This window comes from Diorhabda sublineata, chromosome 6 (assembly GCF_026230105.1).
Source record: "Diorhabda sublineata isolate icDioSubl1.1 chromosome 6, icDioSubl1.1, whole genome shotgun sequence".
NCBI classification, from domain to species: domain Eukaryota; kingdom Metazoa; phylum Arthropoda; class Insecta; order Coleoptera; family Chrysomelidae; genus Diorhabda; species Diorhabda sublineata.
In genome coordinates this window covers 27085977-27113902 of record NC_079479.1, presented here as the reverse complement: position 1 = coordinate 27113902, position 27926 = coordinate 27085977, and the positions used below count along the sequence as shown (strand labels likewise).

Sequence of the window (27926 nt, the reverse complement as noted above, 5' to 3'; positions counted from 1 at the left end):
GGGTGCAGAGGAAAAGGATCAGATTTGATTAGTGGCGAACATACTATTTGCTACGGTGGCTACATTCTGTCTTGCTCCTAACAGCCTTTAATGTATATAAAGTACAATAAAAAACAAAGTTTGATAATAATATATACGAATTGTAACGAAGTCTTTGCTAGCTATATTATGAGCGTTTTCTATTGGAAACGTGGCAATGAAACACCAAAGTAGACTAATTTTAATATATTATCCAAGCTTTCAAATACTTATGTATTCATCGTCTGGGACTGAAATTATGGTCAAGTACAATATAAGAAATATGTATAAATGTATAACAATAATAAAGTTTTATTTACAATAATTAATTGAGATTTGTGGTGACTTTAAGTTGTATAAATTCTTGTAAGAATTTCAAATTCATAGGATTCAAAATTCAATATACGTGACGTTGATAAAAATATTGATTCTGGTTACTATAGGAATTTTTATTAATTTTTAATTGGTTGGGTAATGAATGATGTTTAATTTTTATAGGTTAGATAAGGATAAGTTGCAGTAAACGATGTTCAATATTGATTGGTTAATTTATGGATAATATTAAATTTTAATAGGTTAGGTCGTTACGAATATAGCTGAATATTTATTGGTTTGTATACAAATGACAATAAATTTTATAGGCTCGGTTGTTATAAGTGAAGTTGAACTTTATAGGTTAGGTGAGGTGAGTTGTTTGTTTGTGGCTTTGAATTTTTATAGAATTTGTTTTTACAAAATTTAAAAGATATGCATAAATTACACTAAGGTTATTTAAATCAGTTTTCTTATTGAAGCATTGATCATTTTGGGCAATATATGTTGTTTCTATACACAGATCAAGAAAATAGTCGTATAAGTCACAGACTCAAGAGAGAATCTAATTCAGCGTGTTTTCCCAGATATAGCGCAACAATTCAATAACCATAATTGACTGGGCGAACGAGCAATATTGGCGGGGAAAAATAAAATTGTCGGGGAACTTAATGCGACCATTCAGAATTTTTTTCCGGGACAGTGGGTTTCCCTCGAGACTTTTTAAATTCACTGGAATTACCTGGATTACCACTTCACAATTTGCAGTTAAAAGTAGGATCAGTTGTCACTCATTATTATTATTATTCAACTAAACTGTGCAATGTAACAAGACTGGCTGTGAAAAAGGTGATAAATAACGTCATTGAGGCAACAATCATAAAAGGGAAATACAAAGGAGATGATGTCTCGATCGTGCGTGTACCATTCGATTTTAAACTTTTACAATTTTCGGTACGTCTGACCTTTGCGATGACCATAAATAAATCGCAAGGTCAGTCGTTGGAAGTTTGCGATATCAACTTTTTCGCGCATGAACAATTATACATGGCATGTTCGCGCGTCGGTAAAACCGTCATCTTTGTTTATTTACGCACCACAAAACAAAATAAAAAATATAGTTGACAAAAAAGCTGATTAACAGACTATATCATAACTGTGTGTGTGTGTCTGTCAATATCAAATTGAAATCTTATAAATAGCCAGGAGAACTCTGTTTTGTAAGTAAGCAACATCATGTGTAATTAATCGAAAACAATAATAGTAATAAAACATACCGAGTATTTTTTTATTTGTTTTAATAAAAAAGGATTCCTTTTAATTGATTCATGTTTATTTTATACAAAAGTTTAAGCCTTTTATTTATCAACTAAGGCAGTACGAAGTCTGCGGGTCAGCTAGTAATATATAATAATATTCTCTATATTCAAAGTATTTATAATTTTGGGTTTCCATGTTTTGACATGAATGTTTATTATTATCCTGTATTTAGAATGAAATTTAGAACCAAATTCATTTGATAAATCAATAACAATATTTTGAATTTGGTATAATGAATAAAAATTTTAAAACAGTCTTGTTGATAGTAGACATAGATTAAATAACAATTAATTGCTCTATTTTTTGGAACTTCCCCACAATTAGAATTAATTTCAGATGCGCAAGATTAACTATATTTAAACCACCCTCTTCTCATACATTCTTCCAACATAAACCAAGATTTTTGTTTCACTTCCAACGGAACAGCATCAAAAATTTTCTCAACGTCGGGATTTTCTAGATCCTGTCCTCCTTTTTTACAGTTTACGATTAAATTATGGAACAAAAAAGCGTGTCCGAATTCATATTCCGAAACTGACTCCATTTCCTTCAAAAATGCTTCGTGTGTTAAAAGAGGAATGTTACACTCATGCTTTTTAAGTACTCCATGTAACTGGTCAGTGTAATATTTTAATAAATCATCTAAATTACTTTCAAGCACATGAAGAGCAACAGAAGACCACAGAAAAAAAAATACATCAGCTGCTGGAGAGCCGTATTGGTAAATTTGAAAGTCAACAAATTTGTTTTCTATCGGCTTATCGTCTTGGAATAATTGCATTGTATTGTTTGTCCATACATCTGCATGTATTAAACATGCAATAGGTTCGTTTATTGGTGAACGTGGGCTCAAGCCCCAGCTTCTATATTTAGGAGCTAAGTGAGCTAATTCTTTTTTCTCTTCAATAATCATTTTCAAAACAGGTATCAAATTTTGATGAGATGGCTCAAAAGGGGTGCAGAATTTCTTAATTTTGTTTTCAAATTTCTCGGGATGCTTCAATTTAAAAGCCAACGATACGCCATGTAGAAGTGCCAGATCTCGAAGAATCAACTTGGTTGTGTTCAAGTCCAAACCCAGAGTTCGGTCACAATTGATAAAACCTATAAATAATCAAATTGTATGTGTATTACTCTACAGGTATATTGGAAAAAAAAATAAGAATTAATGTGTGCAATTCCTTATATTAAATAAATTTTATAAAATTTGAAATCTCTCTTCAACTATAAGAAAATTGTCGAGTATTATAATGTAATTCTGTGGCCCTAAACAATGACATCCCATAAATTTACGACTTTTGGATCTTATCGAATTTTATATTGGTTTCTTAGATTATGGAAAGAAGAGATATCGTAATTTAGGACTAGATGTCACCCGTCTTAACTTTTTCAATCCAAAAGACAAAATAAGTTTGAAAATGCCACGGAAGGTATCCCAGGCTTTTATAATAGTGACAATAATTTTTTATCAGTACGTTCATTCTTAAGTCGTGAATTATTTTTTACTATTTAATTTGATTATTGCTAATCGGGTAGTTTTTAGTTACTTTAAACTACTCTTTAGTATAATAAACTAAAAAGTGTGAATCTCAATGTTTTTAAGCAGTGTCCAATTTTGTGCCTTTCTTCTTTGATATGTATAGATGTATTAATGGTTGCATCTAGATTTTTTACGTCTGGGAATGCGCGCTTAACTAGTTCGCAAACTAGCTCGGAATAATCAGATATTTTCATCGAATTATTTTATTACCGTCAATATTTGAATAAGTGCGCATAATTCAATTTAAATCTGATTGTTCAAAAATGTGTTAAATTGAGGCCAAAAAGTCGTACATTCAACATACAAACTAAGAGATATTATAAATTCGGAAAATGTCAAATTTGAAAAATAGAGTGATATTCTTCAACTAATGATTTGATCCAGAACTCTATCTCTTCGATTGACAGATATCTTGTTACTATATTCAAAGCTGTTATTGTTTTTGCATTATTTTCGGAATTAACATGGGATGAAAATGAAACCACCGATTACCAAAATTCACAAAGTTTATTTCTTATTGAGTATTTCATTTTTCATTAAATACTATTTGTGACAATGTTAGTTTTTTCAAAACGCTTTAGCTAATGATTTTTCATGATAAATTTCGTTCAAATTTCATTGACTTAAATTCATAAAAATAGTAATATCAACTAGAAAACATAAAATAACCGTCTTAGAAATAACTTTTTACCGAGATAAAACCAGAACACAACAGGAAGTACCTCGTTAATTTCATGAAAAAGTCTGTGTATCGCATAGAACGATTAGTAAAATAGATAGATGTTTCTCTATTCTAGACATGTTAGAGCAGGACAGATAAAAAAATAACTTCCAATGCTATAAGTAATGATGGAAATTAGACGTGATGTTTGTGGGAAACCCACATAAATCTAGTAGACAAATACGTATATTAATTTCAACCACACATCGATAACAACATATTAGCTTCATAATTGTCATACACAATCCTTATCTTGACAATCATCAAATTTCAAAAAGTGTCGCAAAATTCTGTTTACAATAAAATCCAATTTTTACTAGAAATCTGGATTGTACATTAAGGGTCTCAAATAAAATCGTATGGAAAGCGTCGTAAAGAAATAAGGAGTATATAGAAAAAAGAGTTGTTCCAAATACATCGAAAGAACGAGAGTTGTCCGAAAAGTCTCAACCTCAACCTAAAGATGTAAGCACTTATAAATGTAAGTTAAAAATTTATTTTCATTATATGTATCTGTTTTTACAAAGGCGTAGCATTTTCAGAACAGCGCACGGAAAAAATACAATTGAAATTAATTCTAATAAAAAACAAATATTTATTTCTAGACCTTCTTCTGTAAACAACAACATGTGATTAGTATATTTAGTAATCGTTGCTATCAATTGTAAGATTTATTGTAAAATTTGTATTATTGCAGTTAGTCTCTTCGGTATTTCAGTCTTTAGAACTAAAGATGTTGAAGCAAACGTTTAGCAGATGTTTTGATTTTCCTATTGGAATGTCGCAGCTGCTACGTTCGAAGAACGCGACCCTCTCTGTTTTTGCAGAGTGTGCAAATCAGCGCCGCTTTACACCAACATAGTTGCTGAGGAACGCCTTATGAATTTTTCGGTTCCAGTTTTGGGACTGATGGTATAACATCCAACCTGTTGGGCATAGCACCTACAATTTCGATATGCAACAAATAATTTTCTGCTTTTTATATTTTTAAGCCGTAGATCTGCATATTTACGGTAAAGTGCACAGGGCTGGAATGTACATCCCTTATTAGGAAAAACTGTTTAGTATATGATTTTTTTTTCATAAACACAACATTGTCTTAGCTCAAACGTATTAAATCTTCTCTATGACATGTGCCACAGATTCCAAACACTAAAATCACTGCTAACAGTAGATATTGTTCATCTAAATGAAAATGCGGCTAGTTGTTACGCAGTTATTATCTTGAACCCTTTTGGTATATAAGCCCACAGCCTAACCCTTCAAAGAAGCAATAGGTTAGTATTTAGAATTGACTCTGAACGTGGATGATTTCATATTCTTGGCTTTTTCGATTAGATAAACTAGAAGAATATCAATCACTTACAGTTTTAACTTTTTTGAGATCTCGCCGTTCCATAAGCACTGTCTTGTGCAGCTAGCTCTAATAAGTTTTGTTAATCATGTTTGTTACTATGTATTATGATTACTTTGGAACTAAAATGTCCTTTTTGCATCGTTTTCAGATAATTGTAAGAAAAAGTATCCTTCATTACAAGTCAACGTGCTTGTATGACTTTCTGTGTTAGGTTTCGCCTTACACGAGCATGGAAAAATCGTTCGTTTCAGATCATGAAATATACCATTACCAATGCATTGAGAAATTCTCAATACAATTTCAACCTTTCTTGACACTTACTTTCTATTTGACAATTGTATAAGTGAGTCTAAGTGAATACTCTGTCTCTCTGTCATTAGATATTTGTATTTTCGAAAGCAATACGCATACGTAAATGTAAGAGAAGCTTGAACATTATGTCCAGAGACTCTTTACTATCATTTACGACCGTAACATTTTTGTCAGCTGAATTTAAACGTGGACGTATTAGCTTGACTGACAATCAGCGTTATCTTCGAAAAAGTTACAAAATAATACTGGAAGAGTGTCAGATTAAAGTTGAAGTGATGGAAGAGATAATTGGCATATAACAGAATTAATTCGCCATATACTAACTAAATGATACGTTTTCTTTATAGTTTATCGTTTGTCTTGGTTGCTTTTGTTATTTTTTTTTTTTTTTCATTCCATTCGGTTCCGGAATTTTGCCCTCCATTTCTCTATATTAAGTGCTTTTATCGTTTCTCCAAGTCGTTCTCGGCCTGCCTCTTCTCCTTGGTCTCAAATGGGTCCATTGTGTTATTCTTTTCATCGTTTCAGTTGGTTTTCTTCTCATTATATGCCCAGCCCAGTTGAGTCTTTGTGCTTTTATGTATCTCACTATATTTTCTTCCTCCAGCTCTTTCTCTATTTCTTTGCTCTCCCCTGTGTTGTCTTTGGACCTGTTATAGTTCTCATTATCTTATGTACATTTTTATTTTTATTGTTTGGTTATATTTTTGTTTGTGATAGGTTTTTGTTTCTTCCGTAGGCTTGATTAACCTTTTTGTAATCTTTTCTCTGCCTATGCATTTAGAAATTCTCAATAAAGTTTCAGCAATTACACTTATTTTCTATTCGACGTAGCAGCTTGACTGACAACCAGCGATATATTCGAAAAAGTTACAAAATGATACGAAGAGTATCGGACTAAGATTAAAGTGATGGAAGAGTCTATTGGCATATGAAATAAATGAATTCACCTTATAATAACTTAAGAATTTGCTCACTTTGGACCAAAAGCGTATTCAACTGAATGTAAGAGGAAATATAATTTGGTTATCCTAAATTAGCGCATAAGTTAGGTAGATAAGTTTGTATGAATCATATTGATTTATCCACGTAAATATTATCCAATATTTCCATTTGACCGTCATGTTTATTTTTCTGATCTTCGAAAAATTCTGATTAAATGATAGAAGGTCACATACAATGCCCTTCTAAAAATAATTTTTGAATAGGGAATGTTGAAATCAATAATATCGTTTGTTCATTTTAGCATACATATCTTCACAGATGAAAGACGTCTTTGACTTAGATATACAAAATGTTATGAAAAAATTTGGAACGTTTTTTCAAATAATCTTTACCTTAGTTTTCGAATAGCCCCTGAATTTATGACATTAAGTCCACAATTAGAAATAAATAAATTTTTCAGCAAATTTGACAGAATTTCAAAATATTACCAAAAATCACTATCTGAAATTCCAAGACTGATTGTCTGAGTGAAGTGAATCTTTTATCTTGACCTTTTCTAAATTTATGGCTGCCATTAGGGGTTAAGGAGAGATTGCGTTCTATTTCTTTATAGGTATTCAAGATTCGATGAGAAACTTTTTATTACTTCTGACTTGATGTATAGGAATAGAGAGTATATCTCGCATTTAACAAGAAGTTGTTTATTTTGTTACAAAGGAGGATGTTTTTTTTTATATAAATAACCAATTCAACAAAAACATTTATAGTAATTTTGTGTCAATTCCCTTGATCAAAAAAACTTAAATAAGAAAGTAGAGATATTCCAAGATCTAATAAGTTCAATATAAAATACGTCAGTGCAAAAAGATGTTTGATAGTAAATACAGCATTACATAAACAACTAAAACCGACTAGACATAACGAGTGTTTCATTCTTACGCCACAGTTCGGTATATTCGAAGAGATATCAGAAAATATCAAATTAACAAAAATAGAAGATACAGTATAAACGAATTAGAATTGCTTACATTATTTTGAAGAGTTTGACATAAGGTTTGGTTATGTAATACACATAAATATGGCTTTCAGGTTCCTGCGCGTACCTCTATAGTTTACTGTACGGAGAAAATATATTTATTTAACCTAAAAGTTTTGCAATATGATACCACAGATCAGAAAAATTATATTTTCAATTATAGAACTCCAAAATTTCATCCAGAAAGTTTTATTAGGATTCGTATTAGTCAAGCTAGATACAAACAATCATCATCGGGTTGCTGCAGTAATTACAGAATTTGTTGTAAAAAGGAGAAGATGCCCCATCGTGCTGAAATTACATCCCTCGGAAAACATCGTTCGCGTTGGCAAACAAATTTGGCAAATCTTTTCTAGAAAGTCCAAATAGATCTGTACTTTTTTAATAGTTGATTAAGAAGCTTTTTGATGGTCCATTAAAAGTGAGGACTTACTGATTGGTCATAGTTTATACCGTCTCTTGTAAATTGGACTTAATCTGTATACAGCGTTGTTCGATGATAATTAATCCATCTGCAGCATTCCAATTTTCATATCCAGGATGTAGTTGGTGAAATATTTGAATATGATATGGGTACAGATGATTTTTTTGTCGTTTAGGATATCGTTTTCATCGGTAATTTATTCAAATTATATTACATTATATATTAAAATATATAATATAAATTGAAATATTATACAGAATGCAATATTCAATACGAATCCCTAAATTGATTTTTCCAAAGCCGGTCCTGGAATTAAGATTAACTAATACCAGTCAGAAGAGCTTCTCACGACAATGAAGGAGAAAAAGTTGCAGTACCTAGGACATATAAAGAGAGGCGAGCGATATGAGATTCTCCGCCTGATAATAGAAGGAAAGATCGAAGGAAAACGGTCGGTCGGCCGTAGACAAAATTCATGGCTGAAAGACTTGCGTAGATGACTCGGATAGACGTCTACAGAAAATTTCAGAGCTGCGGTTTCTCGTGCGACAATAGCTATTTGGATCACCTATCTCCGTAAGGAGACGTAGAGTCGTAAACAGAAGATAAATGATAAAATAAAATAAAAAATCAAATGAGCTGTATAATGACGTTTAAAATTTATGGTCCATTTCACAAATCACCATGCAGATTTTCAGACATATGGTGAAAGTCCCTCATAACACACCCTGTATATTCTATAATATATAATTAAGCATTACATAGACTATTTAAAGTATGAAATGATTTATCTATCATATAATTCAACTAACTCCAGTTATTTGATGAAATAATAAATTATTATTAGAATCGTATATCGTGACATAAAGATAATAATTTTTCAAACTCACCAGAAGTTGATAAATTTTCTAGAATAATTACAGCGTCGTCCGTAATTTTATCGCTGTCATTAAGTAAGTTTTTCCTCGTAGCGTAACATTTCGGAAAGCAATTAATCACATCTTCTATTCCCAATTCAATTTGGAATTGTTGTAAAGTTGGTATTATAATTTGATAAAACGCGATTTCATTAGTATAAGTTGTTTGAATGAAAAATATTTTCCTAAAAATTTCGGAATCCGGGAGAGTTTTAGCAACTGCAGTTAATTGTTTTTTATCGCCGTTCTCGTCTTGAACTATGAATTCGAGTTTATACATAACACTTCCAAAGTTTTCACCTTCAGACAATAGTCTCGATACAGTTGGTTCTTCAACAACCTTCTTCGGTGCTAAATTTGCATTCAACAAACACGTCAAACTTCTCAACATTTTATCTGCAGCTGAATATTTAGATACAAACTAAACTTCTAGAATAAAACAACGAAAAAAAAATGAATAAATAAAATTCGTAATCGTCACTTGTATATATATACATGTAAGGACATTGTAAATAAAAGTTGAAAATATGTTTTTAGATTTATATATTTTGTTACTTTAATATGTAGTGTAAATATTTGTAATAGTATATATAATCTAATTTTCGAAGCTGAATCTTACCTTGCAGATAATTAATTTTCACACATATTTACAACAATCCGAAACCTATATTTTGATAATAAAATAAATTTCCTCCATAATTAAAATAAACAAACGCCTATAAAATGAATTGTAGATAGCTTTGCAGGGTCGACTGAATCATGACTTTAATGGTAATTCTTTTCAATCTTCTTTTATTTCTCTTTTTCAATAGTTAGTTACTGCTATTCAACTTTTCTATTGTAGTGATGATATGTCGTGTTAAATGAATAATCTATTATAGTTTTCACAAAATTAGGAAAAGGTTGAAAGGTTTCGTTTGGTATAGTTCTTCTATTCATCTTCTGCACTGTATGGCGTACGTACACAATTTCTTCGAAATATTTCTGCCAGACAGTCTACGATAAGCAGTGGCGTCGCTTGGTGAAATTCATTTAATTCATAAATTTCTTTAAATAAATAGAAATATGGCGCTCTTCAGACCGTGAGCGAATGAAATTGCACAGTGTAGTGAGAATAAAGACAGGTATGAATTTAATAATAAAGATTTAGATAAACAAACACAGGCAAGTTATTTTAAATTTATTCGAATGTTTGAAAAAGGTAAATATCCAGCAATCTGACGATGCAATCATAATAAAAATTGCTGAATTACCTAGAATAAGTTAATTTACCATTTATCGACTAGTCACGAAAGGGGTTCGTTCACAGAACCGAAAAACATGTGAAGACAAACTGAAATCAGTTGACAAAGCTACTCAAGACTTGTTATCAAAGATGAGTATGTAGTATCACCCTCTTCACAACTCTTCATAAATCAATCAAATGATGACTATAGTTCAGACGATTCTGCTTTTTTTCCCTTTGTTTAATTGCCAAAAATTTATTTTTCTTTATGGTTTTTGCTTTGAAATTTCGTTTTCCAAAATAAAAAAAGAACGGGGTACAAAAAGGTCTCAGTTCACGCCTATGGTAGATTGAACAGAATTATTGGCAAGGGTTTTTATAATCTGCAATTGATATTGGAAGAACTATAACTAAATTATTGAGAATACTTCCATAGAATGTAGATGTATGGCTCCGCTTGACACACTCATAGTGTGCGTGTGGTTACTGAAATTTCTCAGACCGTTCTGACAAAAATCATATGAGTTGTAATTAAAAATAATGACGAAAGCATATGTCCCTATCGGATATTTCTCTTTCTCTATTCTCGTTTATTAATCAAGAGTGTCATGGCCTCTTCTTTATTTTCTACTACCATATGTATATCGATCTTCAGTTTGGTGCAAGAATAGGTGAAGGGGTTTGTCTGTAACTTGATTGATTTGATCTAATAATCTAATAGACTATTGACGTATCCCTGTACTAATCCCATCACTATAAGCCTGTCTATATTGTCATCACGTCTACTAGCTACACTACCGGTCAAAAGTTTTTACCCTCCCTACAATCCGCTTATAAATTTTAAAATAATACACTTTAACAAATTTCGCTTCCATATTTTCAAGCGAAGTTGAAACCTACCAAAAATAATTTTGTTTTTTATTTGTTCGCAAGTGCGACAAGTCGAAACTTGTAAGTACCGGCTGATTTGTTTATTACATATTTATTAACTGTGACTTATTTCTCACGTATTTATGATTGTAGTTCAGTCCCAGTTTGAACTGGGGACTACAACATGAAAAATTATGCATCCACAAGGAGCTTTGGCGATAGAAAACGTTCTGGGCGTGATCGAAAAACTACAAAAGCTAAAGATAAACGTATTGTATTGATCAGTAAACGTGATCGACGACTCACGGACGCAGAGATAGCAGCTCAGATCAATGAATCTAGGAATATGCCTCGTAGTACTTCTACAGTAAAAAGGAGATTAAGAGAAGTTGCCTTTTTTGGAAGGATAACAGTAAAAAAACCTCTTTTCAGACGTCTAAATAAAATTAAGAGATTGCAGTGGACTAAAGAATATAAAAATTGTAGTCTACTAAGGAGAGCAATTGTTAAAGTTTGTAGGAAAAGTATTAATCCGCAAGGATGGCTTATAAAAATGAATATTAAAGATAGTATACATAATACAAGAAAAAATATAATTATGTCAGATATTAGTTTAAAAAAAATATTAATTTTGGAGATTAAAGTTCTAAAGTTTTAAAAGAAACCTTATTTTTGGTTTACAAGACCAATATTTTATTTAAATTATTAGAACTTTAATGTTAATTTATTTATTAATAATTATATTTTTTCTGGAGGTTTGGTAGTTGTTTTAAATCGAAAACATTTATTAATAATATTGTTAAGGTTAGAATTTATTGTTATTTCTTTATAATTTAGGTTATTTTTATATTTGAGAAATATAACTTATGAGTATTTTTTTCTATAATCTATTTAACAATAAGAGAGTGTGAAGGAACATTAGGGTTATCTATATTAATTTTATTAGTTCGTTGTTCATGGTAATGACTATGTTACGACTTTTTCTTTTTTAGGCGTGACCGTTTAAGAAGTATGTATGTCTCGGATCGTTTTTGCCTAAGTAAAGAGCTACACACATAATTACATTTATAAATTTCTTCAATTTCTTATTTCTTAGACCTTTTGATATATTAATGCATCTAACTCTTCTTGATTTCAGGTCTCTTCTGTTTTAAAATTAGTTTTTTTCATAGTTTTTAAAAGAAAGATAAATTTTATTATATATTAATAATAATAAATAATAATATAAAAATAAATATAATAAATAAATAAATAAAAAATAAATAATAATATATATTAATATTATTATTATTCTTATTTTGATATTCCTTATGATCTATAGATCAATATAAATAAGCAAATTAATTGTCAGTGTCAATATCATATTTTGATAAATACTTAAAGAAAAGTCGAAACGTCAAAATTTATCTTTGTTTTAAAAACTATCAAAAAAACTAATTTTAAAACAGAAGAGACTTAAAATCAAGAACATTTAGATGCATTTATATTACATTTATATATACAAGGCGAACCAATAGTTAGATGTATTGAAGGTAGTTAGAAACTGTATCTCTCCAACTGTAAAGTCATGTATAGTTTATAAACGTTTCTTGATTCGACTGGTGCTACGTTATTTTCGAAATTTTAACTAAAAAACGTATAGTGTGTTAATTCTTATAGAAATTATAATAGTCCTTTTTTTGATATGATTGGAAAATGGATAAATGTTCTATATATAATTGTGGCATATAGTACTTATTACCTCATTCATTCTGTGAGCATGTCACTAATAATTATCACATTACTTTTAATAGAGATGAAATTTATATAAGTCACACAATATCCACATATTTTAGTAATCCGATTATTTTATTATTGTATCATGAATAAATTCAGCAATTGCGTGTGTCCAAGAAATAAATAAAAGAAAAGTGAATTATACAAAATTGTTTTTTATTCAACAATTATATAATATTAGCAGTAATTCAGGTTAATCAATAACAGAATAGGAAAATAGTTAAAGCACATGAAGTACTCTGTGTTCCTTGGACTATTTTTATAAAGAACTATTTAGGGGATGAAAATGAGTACCAGTTCATCTCAACCATTCCCTTTTGTAACATTCTTTAATCATGTACCAGGTCTTTTCTTTAGCTTTACTACTCACATTTTTCACAATTTCTGCCGCTGTCGGCGTTTTCGTTATATCTAAACCACCTTTTGGAGCTTGCACTGCAATCAAATAGAAAAATAAAGCGTGATAAAACTCGAACTGACTAATACGTTTAATTTCTTCCATAAATGCTTCCAACGAAAACGGTTTCACGTCACAAGCATAGATTTTCATGATCTTCACGAGGTGTCCGTGATAATATTCAATCAATTGATCAATATGATTTTTCAACACATCTAGCGGAACACTCGACCAAAGATAAAAGAAAACATCAGTGGCGGGTGAACCATACGAGTAAATTTGAAAATCAACCATTTTATTAGCGATTGGTTTCCCATTTTCAAATTTTTGCATGGTATTGTTCGTCCATAAGTCATCATGAACAATAGTTGCGAACGGTTCATTGGGCATCGGTTTAGGTCTTCGTCCAAAATTAGGAATTGTAGATAATATCTTAGCACATTCTTGATCTTCATTCGCCACTAAAGCTATCAAGTCGCGCATAAGTTCTGAGTTATGTTCAAAATCGAGACAATAAGGCTTGACATTTTTTTCGAATACATGTGGTTTATTCAACTTAAGCGCTAAAGTGACCCCGTGGAATTCGGCCAAGTCCCTTAAAACTAATTTCGAAGTTTCAAGATCGAAACCTTCATTTCTATCGATGTTGGTAAAACCTGGAACAGAATAATGAGCATTTATCTCCTTTGAAATAAATTTCCCTAATTATATTACTAGCAGGGCATGTATAAATAATTGTGATTTTATGTTTATACACATGTTAATAATGGAGCTTGAAATAGTTCGTTATAAAAAACTGTCCATTGAAAGTTTTTATAGGAATAAACAGTAAGTTCAAAATAACTAAAAGAGTGAATACTTTTAGTATTTTATGATCCATTAAATCACAAATACAACCATGCAGACCGCATAATTCCACATTTCATAGGATTAAAGTCATAGAGTTATTTGAATAAAATTATCAGAAAATTGTTTCATTATTATTAATTGCGTATCATTGTAAAAGGTGATTAACCTTTTTAGAAGTATATACTTCTAAAATTTAGTCAAGTTTACCTTGAGATAAATAGCAATAAACTTGGCTGATACCCAAATTTGTTTGCAATAACAATCTGATTGAGTTTAATGCGGCAAAGACTTAGGCTGATATTTTTACAGAGAAATCTGACATTGCATCTCAGGGTTTGGACATAAAATATCACCATCACTGCAAATTCGCTTGTTTGGTGTTGATGCTGGAAGCAATATATCCTTTCCGGTATAGCCGAATTATCTTCATAAAGCTTAGAGTCTTATTTAAGATCCAAAAGTTATAAACCCCGCAACAGCTTATAATCCCTCTACAGAGCCCAGATTCATCCACCTTCGCAATAATGCTTATACATATGAAGCTCTGCTCCCAAACATACTCTGAGGATACTCGACCAAACACAGAACAGAACAATTCGACTTACATGTGATCCGAGTTGCTAGAAACTTGGACACATCATAACATTCAAGAAAGGTCGCTGACTTGACAATGTTTTAACGATACTTCCACAGCAGATGCTCAGATGTTCAAGATTAATATCCACAAGCATCTCTACACGGCAGGGATCTTCGAACTACTCGATTGTAAAAGGGTTTACCCTCTTATGATTGCTTAAAAAAAGAGAGAACATATTCTAAGGTTTTTTTATCAATAATACTTTCCCAAATCGGAAGCAAATTAGCAAAATACACTTTGGAGAATTGGAGATGTCGACCAAAGATTGTAATTAATGGACTTTATGTAAAGTTTTTATAAGAATAATGCCATTACATGTCCAATCTTCAAAAACGGAGATAAAACAAAGTGTGAAAATTGGGATATTAGCTCTGGATGTGGTGTATAAAGCTCTAGCTAGACTTGTGAGAAAGAAACTAAAAGAGTAACAAAAATAGTAGGAGAGTACCAAGCAGCTTTCCAGAAAGGAAGAGGAGCAACGGATCAAATATTTACCTTTGCAAATGCTGGGTTTTTATGGTCAATAGTGCTCTGACGATATTATTTGTTGATCGTTGGTTTTTGGGTGAATATTTTTCCCTTTTTGAGAAGATAAAAATTTATTGAAGCTGTTTTGAATTTATTGGATAATAGTCAGTTTTTTCATTGACAGAGACCATCGAAGGCACGAGACACAAACAAACAAATTTCAATAGTCCATAGAGACAAAAGTCTTTTGGTATCTAGTTGTGTTAGGTTAGGTTAGAACGAAACCACGACTTAGATTGATATTGGTTCACTCGTCGTGTTTTTGTTACCCTTAATTCTCCACGATTTGAAAACTTAGTAAACTGACCATCCTATTTTATCCTTTTGACTTCCATTGCTTATTTTCAACCATTTCCAATCTAGAAGATTTTCACTTTTTCTATTCCTTATTCTTTTCATTTTTCGCTCTATTATGTGGTCTCCCAGCAATTGACGTAGTTTTCTGTGAAGGTACGTCAGCGGCGGAACAGATGCACGATTATCTCTTTACCATAGCCCTCTTATTGATAAACCGTTCTTCCTATTTCTAAATCACAAAATCGGAAACAAAAACAAATTGGTTCTAATTTCAAGAACGTTTATACCAAGCTGACAAACATTCCTAGAACACGTGGATCCTTTGAAGTTATTTACAATCACCGGGACACTGTTTGTGTTCGAAAAAACTCTATTCATCTATTCATGGACCAACAATTTCAGAAAACGCTCCAAAAGTTATAAAACAGTTTGTGGACTATCACAAACGGTCAAAAGACCAAGTTCGTATTTTGTTTTTGTCCTGTCCACTTGGTGAAAAATATTATTAAAACAACTAGAAAAATGAAGAAAAGAATTAAGTAAATTGCAATTTTTGGAAACGGTCAATTTTGGGACAGATAACTCTAAACACTAGCATAAATTTTTAAGTAAATTATACTTCATTGAAATTCAAGTAACCAGAATATTCCGTAATATTCAACGTAATCTTCCTACAAAAGGATTTATGGATAATTCCTCCAACACATGCCCTGCAGCAGATTCGATATTAGAATAACCTAACTAGTGAACGATAACAACGAGCAAGCTTAAACGTCAATATCATCCAACCAAATCAAACTTCAATCAAGTCGATTTATAACTAAAAGGTGGAGTGTTACTGCTTATTCATATGGGTTTATTGCGAAATTTTCAATAAAATTAATCCAAATAACAGATTAATATATTATATTAACAATAATAATTTGAATATGAAAGATGGAAATCTATGCATAGATTTTGTATAGTGATAATAGAAAATAAATGATTCCTTACCAGAAATTGCTAAATTTTCTAAAAGTAGTACAGCATTTTCATCAATAACATCACTATTTTTTTCCAAGTTTTTCCTTATTCCAAGACATCTAGGAAAACAGTCCAAAGTTTTCGGGATATTCAATTCTTTTTGAAAATCCAATATTGTTGGTATAATTATTTGATAAAATGCCATCTCATTTGTATAAGTTGTTTGAATTTTGAAAAGTAACCTTAACAGTGGATTCTCTGGTATAGTTTTAGCAACAGCATGTAATATCTCTTCGTTACTGTTCTCTCTATTTTCTATTGTAATGTCCAATTTATACATGACGCTTCCATAGTTTTCCCCAGGAGCTGTGAGTCGACTTACATCAACATGTTTAATACTTTTATTTGGTTTTAAATAGTTACATAATAAATCATCTAATTTCTTGATTTTATCACAAATCATTTTGGTATTCAGCAGAAACTAAAATCTAGAGAGTTTATTGAAAAAAATTATCATACTAACAGAACTTGTAAATATTAAATCAATTATGTGATGTAAGTAGTTCTAAAATATGAGTAAATAAGATATTTCGTTATCTGACAATATGGGGTGTAGCGCCTCGATGCTCTTTTTTATTAATTCATAGGGTGATTTGTGAAATCAACCATAAATTTTGATTGGCTATAGTATTCACACAGTTCATTTGATTTTTAAAATTTTCTCATGATGCAGTACTATACAGCATTCGACTGGTATTAGGTAAACTAAGAACTTCCAGTGCCGGTTTTGGAAAAGGGCAGAAGGACAGAATCAATTTCTTTTCAATATTTTGACAAAAATCGCATTGGGACATTATTTTTCAAAAATAATAAATCATATTGAATAAAAAGTGAGCCTATTCTTGCTGCGTGTTGATTGTAAATTATTAAAATTTTACGACCCGTTTTCTTCGCCTCTACTAGGTGTCTAGTCTCTACTAACTCTTATTTACCGAATAACCTAAAATTTCTTGAACTTCTAATAAATTGAAAATGCTCATTAAAGAGTTTAGTAGAAGCCTAAAAAGTGATTTGTTTATTTATTTTACTTATATTTGATCATCCGTGTGGAATTGTAAGTCTTCCATCGGACGCCTCCCCAGGTGGCGGATAGGGGCACGCCTCCCAGATGTGGGTGGTACCGGAAAAATGTAATACTCGGGGCGGACCAAATACTAGCATATTGCAGAGCAGTTACTCAAAGAAGAAGAAGATATTTGGTAAGTTCATTTTTCAAAATATTCGTCATACAAATAAGAATTTAATATGAATATTTTCCAAGATTTAAAGATTTTTTGTTGAGGAATTGATTAAAAAAATACAGCAAATGCCAGAAGAACGAGCTTATTCCGTTCGACATAAAAATTATCATTACAATTTTTGGTCCGATGATGAATTTTATGAAAGGTTATCATAACAAAAATTCACGCTCGGCTTTTTTTTACAAGAAATAGAATAAAATTCACAAAACGAAACGAATCCTAACAAATTTTTCGATGTATGTGTTTTGTACTCTTATTAATATTTTTTTAGAAATCTAGGAAAAGCTCTCTAGCCAATGAATAAATGATTTATAACTTTGAGATTTCTAACTACAGGTAATTCCTATATTATTCTTGGTGACTTTAGTGTTTTTAACAAATCAACTGTTTCAAAAATTATTGACCATGTTGTTCGCACTTTATGCTCTTTACGAGAAAGATTTATAAAATTTCCTTAGACTAACGCGAAACCTAAATTCATTTTCAAATGTTTATGCTTTCAAGTTGACTACTCTAAATATATCGCGTATACACTTCAAAGATTTTTGTCATTCAGCGTTCTGGGAAATATTTTCCAAACAGAAACAGTATTAACCACAAAATGCTCACACTGTGGGAAATATTATTTTTCACGGCACTTTGTCCACATCTCATACATTCATATGGAGAATCAACAAACATCGACGAAAACTTGTTAGCTATTGTCAACTTTAAATAGTTGACACAACTGGAAGATTATAGAAATTTTTTTAAATTCTTAAGTTAGTTTTCATTCGTGGTTTGATAAAAATCGAAATTTTCATTAAATATTATTTTAGTAGGACATATTTATACTAATTTGTAATAAATAATATGGATATTGACAGTAGTGACGATTTTGATAACACTCCGCCAGAGATATCGAAAAAAGCACAAAAGTAACTTTAGATTTGTTGCCGGAAATTTCAAGAAAAAAATATGAATTAGCATAAGAGAAATTTATGGAATGGAGAAGAAATACAAAAATAAAATCTTTTTCGGAAACTGTACTTTTGGTATACTTTGAAAGTGAAATTTGATAACACGAAAACAAAAAAGCCAAGAACCTTTACTGTAACGGGATAATTTTATGAGATATATAAAAAATACGCTGCTTCGACCGATTGCTTTGCCAGAAAAACGTTTCATTTTAAATTAGCAACACGGAAAATGTTGTAGTTGGCATTATCAAATTGGGTAGTATGGCTAAGACAATTTCTATTTTTTTTTTAATTAGAAAACCGCCATCTATACACAGGTCACTGCTTCAGACGTTCTTAGGCAACAATTTTAGTAAATGCAGGAGGGGACATATTAACCTTAAAGTGCCATGGAGGATGGCAATCCAGTACCGTGGTAGAAGGATACATCGAAGAGTCTATTAAAAATAAAATTAACGTTGCTAATTAAACCTCCAACTCCATTGAAAAACCACTCGAACCCTTTACAGAAATAAAAACAGAAAATACACCGTATACGAACGATCAACCCTCAACAGCTTACTCGTGTGTTTGCACAAACTTCCACACCACTTCATCCTTGAATTTGTATTTCCTTTATTTATACTGTAGTTATGGGAACATATAAGGAAACATGACACTGACACCCGTGGAAAAATGAATTTGTCACAATTATCATTCAATATTTACCCTTTACATTTTTAGAATTAGTTTTTACTTTGCTTATGAGTTGAATAATTGAATAAAATTTTTGGTAAACTACAAATTGAACCTTAACATTGAATTTGTAATTGTTTCGTAACTAAGAAAATGTTTACATTACGTTACATAATCAATCAGTATAATGCATCATAGGATTGTTGTAGATTTTAAAATAAATACCATGAAAACACTTACATTGTAGGTACTCCATAAAACAATACTCACAATAATTCTGACGATAAAACCAACAAATAATTCTATCAACTTATAAGTTGCACTTTATTATATATTATTATATCTATTGAATAAGTATATTCGAGAACATAATAATGACAAGGTCAAACATCTACATGAGCGTATCTACAGATTATTTTTTATTCGTTAAAAATTCCTTCAATCTCTTAATGGAAATATCACAGGCTGGAATACATAGACAAAGTTATACTAAACTACGCTTTCAATGAAAATCGTGTTCCTGTCTTTGATTGAGATACAAAGAAAATTACGGTGGAGCTATCTCTGTCAGGTGTTCCTTCTAATTTCTTGTATCGTATCCTTCCACCGTTATATTTCTCTACTCTCTTATCGCTATTTCAAATATGTTGTATACTTCATTACCGAGCAAGTGAATATAAAAAAAAAATTAGATGCAGAATTAAATCGGTCCGTGCAACTTTTCAGAAGGATCAATGTTTGATAACGATAGTATAAACTCAAAATTGAAACAAAGGATGATTGAATCATTAAAATCAACCTTATAAATGCCTAGAATAGTATTAAACATGACAAATACAATTCTTGAACTTTTGACAACAGATAATTGCCGAAAACTGTCATAACTCGATTATGGGTGTAGAGAAAAACGTTATTCTTCTTATAAAGAAGGGCAAAAATAAGAGCTGCAGGAGTATGGGAAGAAAACAAATCTCATTGTTGAAAATCATTCAGGAATTGAGAAGGATACATAGCATCGAACAAGTGCTAGCTATTATGATTACCAGTGTCACTGCAAAGTGAAGAATTGTGAATTAAGAATGTTTCTATAATATTCAGTGTCTTATTTATATAGAGAAAAATTGATATATTAATTATTAATACTAGTACTTAGAGAATACAATTAGATAAAGTATCCAATCCTTAGATCTGTGTCAGTGACACAAATATACCTAACGCTGAGTAACTTTGATTTTCTTAGTAAACAGCTTTTTATTGTTATTTATCAAACATGAGTCGGTACTTTTTAAAGTTGCAAAGTGATAGCCCAGTGGCATCTGAAAGGTACAAGGACAAACCTATGGCTATAGGTAATTGACCCCTTATCTTTAGATGATAAGAGCTTCAGTCATAATATTACTCATTTTCCACAAGTTTCCAATATATTTGTTTTTCAGACTATATTTAATCTCTAAGAGAATGCATTTTGGAATAAAAATGGAAATAATAAGGTCTAAAATCCAACATATAATCTCACAAACCAAACAAAAACTCAACCCACTGTGGCCATTTCCAATTAGGCTTCAGTTAGTTTTGTTAAGTTGCTCAATTGTGACCTAGTAAGCGTTCAGTTTGAACTGAGTGATTAGTTAGTTAACTGGACCATAGCCCATACATACCATAGAACAGAATTTAGAGAACTGTCCTGAATCGGAATGTGAATAATATTGGGTTTCCGATTTGATAAACCTATATATGTTTCGCTGGTTTTTCGTGAGTGAAAAATGGAAAATAAAAAACAATTTTGGTCTCTCAATAAGAGAAATTTCCTAGCATACAAGAACATATTAGAAAATTAAAAAAAAAACAGATGGAATAATGAAATGATCGACTCTTTTTGACTTTCTTCCCTTCATTCGCTTTCAATGAATATCAAAATAAAATGAAATCATTTACTGATTGATGATGAGTGAAGATGTTCCCATCGAATGTTTGGCAATGTTTCACAACCATGGATAAAACCTGGGTACATAATTTCACACCGGAATAAACGAGCAATCAAAACAATAAACTGAAAAGGGAGAATCGACTCCAAAGAAGGCAAGGTCATGGCGAAGGTTTTTTGGGATATGCGTGAGTTAATTTTCATTGACTATATTAATAAAGGAGAAATCACGAGTTGCACTATAAGAACTTATTGCAACGTTTGAGCGAAGAAATCAAGCAAAAACGGCCGCCTTTGACTAAGAAGAAAGTGTAGTTTTATCAAGTCAATGTATCAGCCCAAACATCCGTGTGAAAAACTAATAAAACGGCGTGCGTGCGTTTTCATTGAATTGTCTCGTATTCTAATCTGAAATTACGACCATCTAAAACTCAAATAAAAACATAATATTCGTCAGCATATTGTGAGATAAGCTTGAATTTAATTAAACTTTGAAATTATTCTATAAGGTTGACGCGAGTTTTTGCCAGTTAATGTGAAAATACTAACTTTTTGTTTTCGAAACAAAGGAAAATGTTCCCTTTCCATTGAAATATGAGAAGTTACAGACTGTTCGAGCCAATGTTTTTAATACTATAGTTTATTATCACCAACGAGAGAGTAATAAAATTCAGTTTCTAATGAAAAACTAAATACGCTCATTTTAAATATTATCACAGAATATCTATAATTTTCTCGTTAACAGTTTTTACACCAAATTTAATACACCCGATATATACATTTCCGCTGTTCCAAAACATGGTAGAACCTCCTAAAATACTTACTAGATAACTTCTTCAACTGCTTTCTCGAGAAATAATATTTTAATGGTTAGGTTAATGGTGATCCAATAAATAAAGTCACCCACCATTATTGTCATAGTTTCCATTATATTAAGTTATATTCAACGCCATCAGATAGCATGCGTCACAATATAAACTTGGACCCCATGACAATAATTCAGCTCTTCACATTTATGATATAACTAGTTTTTACCCGCGGCTTCGCTCGCATCGAATCCATTAAATAAGTATCAGAAATTATTATATAGAAAAGAACGAACTCTGTAGCTATATTAGAACCTGAGATATAGATCTTTGAATGTAGAAAAATTGCCAAAAACCTACAAAAATACGTAACTCCACATTGAATGTCCGCGCCTAGCTCTACCGATTTAAGTGTTCAAAAACTTAAAAGAAAGAAGGTGTTTCAGCGAGTGTTCTTAAACCAAAACGTAGTCTCATTACTCCCATAAGTAATGTACAGGGGGAAATCGCATTTGAGTATAGCTTGAGAATGGTGAAGATTAGATGAAATTCGATGGTTGATGGCTGATCTGTGCATCAATACCTTTCATTGAAAAAAAAAATTAAGCAAATTGGTTGGGTAGAACGCCTGAATGGACTCGGGATGGAAATCATCCATTTTTTTAATATATAATATTTAAATTAGAGGTGGGTAACTTCTTATGTAGTGGATACCAGATTACTTTCCGTACGAAGTTCGGAGTAAAAAATTTTTGGTTACATACAAGTGTTTTTCAAATGAGAAAAAAAATTATATTAACTATAATAGAATTGAAAAGTGGAAAGCTCATTGAATGTTCGTTTCGATTTATGTGTAGCTTGAACGCGAATTACTGTTACGAACAAGCTCTCGAAATGGGTCCATAGACTGGCCCTGTCCAGCTACAATTGAATTTTAAAATTTGGCGAATTTGCGTAGCGCTTTTAATCGGTTTTTTATAAATGGCGCGTCTTTGATGAACTTTATATAATAGAAGTCGTTTATTACAGGATTTCTTTTAAATAATTTCTAGGAGTCTAATTATTTATTTCTTGTGCTTCTTTTTGTTATAGAACTTTGTAGAATTCTATTTGTGGTATATAATTAAGTTTATGTAGCGCAGTTTGTTCAGTTTTAAATAAATAGTCGTTGTGATTAGAACAAATTTGTAAAACTTATTGCAGAAATTGTGTAAGTGATATTTATGAGTTAATCATTATAAGTTAAGTGTATAGTATAGTGTGTAAATAAATTAATAACGTAAAAGACATTATTTATTAATTCATCCCACAAATAGAGTGTAAATAAATTGGCAGATTTCTATAAATTCCAGCAAATAGGTCAAGTAGAAAGTTTCTTAAATATGTTTTCACTTTTTTATCCGGAAGTTCCGAATTAAATTTCTCTATGATATTTTCGATTATTGACAATCCATCTATGGATTTCTAAGAAAATATTGACAAATGATGACTTCTTCTTCTTCTCAATTGAATAATATTGACAATTCGATGGAATAAAGCCATATTAGAATAAAATTATTAGGCACTATTTTGACGCAAGTGAAAGATTCTGATCTTTATATAGCTCATTCATTTTATGTGATCGGAGGTGGTGACATCATAGCCATAAGAAACTAGCAGGATGAAAATCAATTGCAGTTAACGAATGTTACATCGATAAAAACATTTTAGAACGTGGAAGAGATATTCTAACTAAACCCTTTTAAAGCACATAAATCTAAATGCCTTACGCTTTTTTCACAATAATACCAGTATTTTTCATTCATTATTGTTTAAAACTTATTTTAAAAATTATTTTCAACTCTCGTCGAAACTGGTATCAAACCGTAACGGTGTAGTTGATAACGTTTCCAAAATGCTCAATTTCCAACACGAAGGTCGGAGGTTAGAAACCTCTGTGGAACCTAATTCTTATTAAATAGGCCTCTTGGTCTTAGTCCAAAGGAAAGTTACAAACAATGGAAAAAACCCAAATACATGTGAAGCTAATATAAACGTGTTGAAAATAAGTTTACCATACATTTACAACGGTCGTAAGAAGTATTACTTATAATATGACAGGCGAAGAAGAGCTATTTGTAACTCTAAATAACTATTTAAAATAATATTGATTATATTTAAAGAAAAATTGAGTATTCTATTTTTTCTTCCTGTTAGTTGTAGATTGTTGTTCGTGAGTAATAATCTTTACTCACTCATGCTCAGAATTTTATTAATGAATAAACTTTCAAAACCCAATTTTTTTTCAATGAAAAAATTTTCAACTCACCTGTTAATTATCAAATTATCTAATAGTTGTTGATGCCTTTTACTGGTAACACTCACGAGATGTCCACCTTTTCGATTACACTCGCTTTCCGCTTGCGCCCACGGTAACTTTAGTCCCCCCATCCCACCGATACAAAAAGGACTCAGTTCTATCCACCCAAATTCACACACCCCCACTACACTTTCCACGGGCTCGGCGCGATATGACATTTTAAGTCCAAAGTTACCACTGTTAGCAGAAGATCTTCGGATTGTTACTTTTAAAATCTGGAAAAAGATAAACGTATTCAATAATAGGAACACACTAACTGAAAAAATATATAAAATTAAATAGATTATAGTCTATTTTTATGAAGGTAAATAAAATACTTTTATATTACAGTTATATAGGTATAACGATTCAAACTTCGACTTTTGAATAAGGTTACGTTCATAAATAATAATTTCAATATGAGAACTCACCAGTAAAAATAGTCTAAGATGCCACCGCTTGATCTTACAGGTATCTGTTATTTTGATGGAATTAATTTTAAAGGAATCTTGAGGATGTATGGAATGGATTAAATAACAATGTGTGCAGCTTCTCTCTTGCGCTTCCACATACCTGGAGCGAGAGTCGTTCACAAAAATCATGGCAACCTCTATTTGTGGCCATTGTGCCACTGGCAACCATGGATTTTCATAATCAATATATTTAAAACTTTAATTTTGCATGAAAATTTTTAAAAAAAAAACTGGTGAATACAGTTAATTAACAATAATATACCGGTTTACACCTAGCAACTCTAATTTTGCGGCCGACTGAGAGCTGGCAACCTTTTTTATTTTGATTTGTGACATCATTTTCATTCAAATGCTGTAAGATTGACTGGAAATACATGTACCTGCAAATCATATTAGTATATTGATGACATTAAAATTAATTAAAGGTAATCGCGGCTAATTTTTGCATGACAACCTATCCTTAATCAATTCCATACATCCTCAAGATTCCTTTAAAATTAATTTCATCAAAAAACAGATACCTGATCAAGCGGTGCAATCTTAGACTATTACAAAGCCAAATCAGGATTGAAATCAGAAGATGAACTGTCGCAATTAAAATTTACAATGATAGGTTAGATTATTTTATTAGTTATACTGTCCAATTTCCACCTTTTCTCTTCTTCTTCTTGTTCTATCGCATATTTCACTGCCCTTTTCTCAGAGAAACGGAATGAGTTGCGCCAATTCTGCAAATATTTTTTCAACCACTTGGTTGTGGCCAATTTTCATAAAAATCTCGAGTGACAACTTGCATTATCCTCTACTATTATACAGTTCCGAGGAAGATCTTCAATTGGTTTGAAACATTCTTCAAGGACTTCGGCTTTCATGTCCTCATGTTAGTCACAGGTACGAGTAGATTCGAGAGTATATAAATCCCTTTCAATAAAACCGTTCGAACTATCTATTATCAGTTAGCGCCCCTTTCCTGTTAATAGATCTAAACCAGTAGATAAATTTTAGAAACGTCGGTCTTGACTTATAATACTAGTTTAATCTTGCCAAAATTTACATGTCTTATGTCCCTCATTGAGCAATTTTTCCTCTAAATGAAATATATTGCTTCTTCGGTTTCTCATTTATAGTTTTCAGGTAATTTCTTCTCTATGCTACAATAATATAATGATATAACTAATATCATAACCAAAACCTATTTCTTTTGAAAATTTCCATAGCGGGCGTCTACTTATTTCTGGGGTACTAATACTAACTAAGAAATTATCTCTAACCGTGACAATAACTTGTAGAAAATTTTTTCCTGAAGATCAACGCACTTTTTTCGAAGTCTTTCAGTAAAATGATTTTCTATTTGAAATGTCGGTTTTCCTGGAGCTTAACGTGCTGTTTGATTCTCGCAATATTTCTCTTCTTTAATAACTGAGTAAATCGTAAAGTTCCCAAGACCAGAATTTCGCTGCTTATCCCTACATCGTAGTTCTAAATGGGCTTGAGAATTGCTTTCTAGATCAATACCTTTTTTTTTAAATATAATTAAGATTTTCTACTTATCAGCCAGTTTAAATCTCTTATGGTAGAATTTTCTTGTTCAAAGTGACTTCAGGACATTTATATTTATAGTGAACAGATTACAATTCACTCGCTTCAATTTGCCATGTCATCAACCAGTTTTTTGTCTTATCGATGTGAATTTGTAGTGTAATGCATTTTCATGTGATGCTAATATGGCGGTGTGATCTGCAAATATGGCTGATACTATGTCATTGTTATTTAGTAGTCAATCATGAAGACGAGGTAAAGTAGCGGTTTCATAACATTGCCTTGAAAAATTTCCGGAGTTTATTTTGAACAGTGGTGTTCCTTTATCAAGGTATTAAACAAGATAATAACGATCTTTGAGGGAGGAGTTATTTTAATAAAAACGCCATCATACTTTGTCAAATGCCTTCGTGATGTCGAGAAACGATGCAGCACATCGATCAACTTGTTCAATTCCTGAATTGGTATCATATTTTTTTGGTTAATGATTGGTTGCATTTTTTTGACAAATAGAATCTTATAATATATTGCTCATTATAGGAATTAGACCAAACTTATAGGTCTATATGACTCCACATCTTCTGTATAGTTTAAAAACATAGCATGTATTATATGGTCATGATACAACTCACTTGTCAAATAATAACTCAACATCTTAACAATAATAATTTTATTTGGAAAATTTTCTAGTTCTATTAAATTCTTCATTAAAATTTATTCAAATTAGTAGGAGAAATATTAGTTAAACATACTTTTGTGACTTATGTATATATAAATCTACAGCTGAGTCGTAAAAGTGTTACTTCTATCCCCAAAAAGGACAAGCTAATATTATTTTATACGAAACACACCGGCAAAATTAGGGAACGAACAAAATCTGAACGAAGTTTGTATTTCATTTTCTTTACAGCCTCTGGGTGGATTCTAACAATTTGTTTTTGAATTATAGCTTGACTTGGGATCATTACTATTCAGATGCCAGCTTTATTTACTCATTGTTTTGTTATATGTAGGTGAGGGCACACATAATGAAAAGCAATGTAAATCGTTGATTTCAGAATTAATTGAAAAATCAATGTTTATAGGTTTGATTTAGATTGTCTAGTCTAGACACTGAATCGGATTGATACTTACCACTTTATTTTCCCTTGAAACAATTTCAATTTGTCTCTGTTCATCTCCTGGCTTAGTACAATGTGTCCAGAAAGAGTTACCATCCTGAAGCTGAATGAGCAGCCCGTCACACTTCTCTTGGTCATTCTTTATATCTTGGAAGTTGATAGCTGTATTAGAAAAACCTGTAATAGATTAATAAATCGGTAATGGAATCAGTTAAAAATGAAAAATTCTTTTGTATAAATATTACAACTATACATTCCAAAATTATGTACTCGAGAAGATAAACAATACATTCAAATAAGTTGTAGATGTATCTATATTTTGAAAAATTTATGTACGAGGTGTGGC

At 31.1% G+C, this 27926-nt stretch overlaps 3 protein-coding genes across 4 annotated transcripts in view; all 3 read right to left on the bottom strand.

The window, feature by feature from the left end:
- The window catches only part of LOC130445275 (uncharacterized), a 136750-nt gene that overhangs the window by 81613 nt on the left and 27211 nt on the right, over nucleotides 1–27926 (bottom strand). Inside the window, exons 6-7 of the mRNA XM_056780837.1 lie at nucleotides 27594–27757; nucleotides 24418–24683 (exon numbers count right to left, since the gene is read on the bottom strand). Coding sequence (XP_056636815.1) covers nucleotides 24418–24683; nucleotides 27594–27757 — 430 coding nt within the window. The remainder of the gene's footprint in view (nucleotides 1–24417; nucleotides 24684–27593; nucleotides 27758–27926) is intronic.
- LOC130445277 (uncharacterized) lies at nucleotides 211–11680 on the bottom strand. Its single transcript, XM_056780840.1, has 3 exons — nucleotides 9522–11680; nucleotides 8876–9331; nucleotides 211–2754 (listed from the first exon to the last, which is right to left on the bottom strand). Exons 2-3 carry the CDS (start codon nucleotides 9291–9293, stop codon nucleotides 1997–1999), a joined length of 1176 nt encoding a protein of 391 aa, XP_056636818.1. The 5' UTR covers nucleotides 9294–9331; nucleotides 9522–11680; the 3' UTR covers nucleotides 211–1996.
- On the bottom strand, nucleotides 12913–19764 carry LOC130445276 (uncharacterized). Of its 2 annotated transcripts, none has more exons than XM_056780838.1 (3): nucleotides 19620–19764; nucleotides 16475–16932; nucleotides 12913–13826 (listed from the first exon to the last, which is right to left on the bottom strand). In XM_056780838.1, the coding sequence occupies exons 2-3, from the start codon at nucleotides 16905–16907 to the stop codon at nucleotides 13072–13074; spliced, it is 1188 nt and encodes a 395-aa protein (XP_056636816.1). In that variant the 5' UTR covers nucleotides 16908–16932; nucleotides 19620–19764; the 3' UTR covers nucleotides 12913–13071. The 2 variants fall into 2 exon arrangements, with proteins under 2 accessions (XP_056636816.1, XP_056636817.1); XM_056780839.1 differs by having other exon boundaries at nucleotides 19650–19731.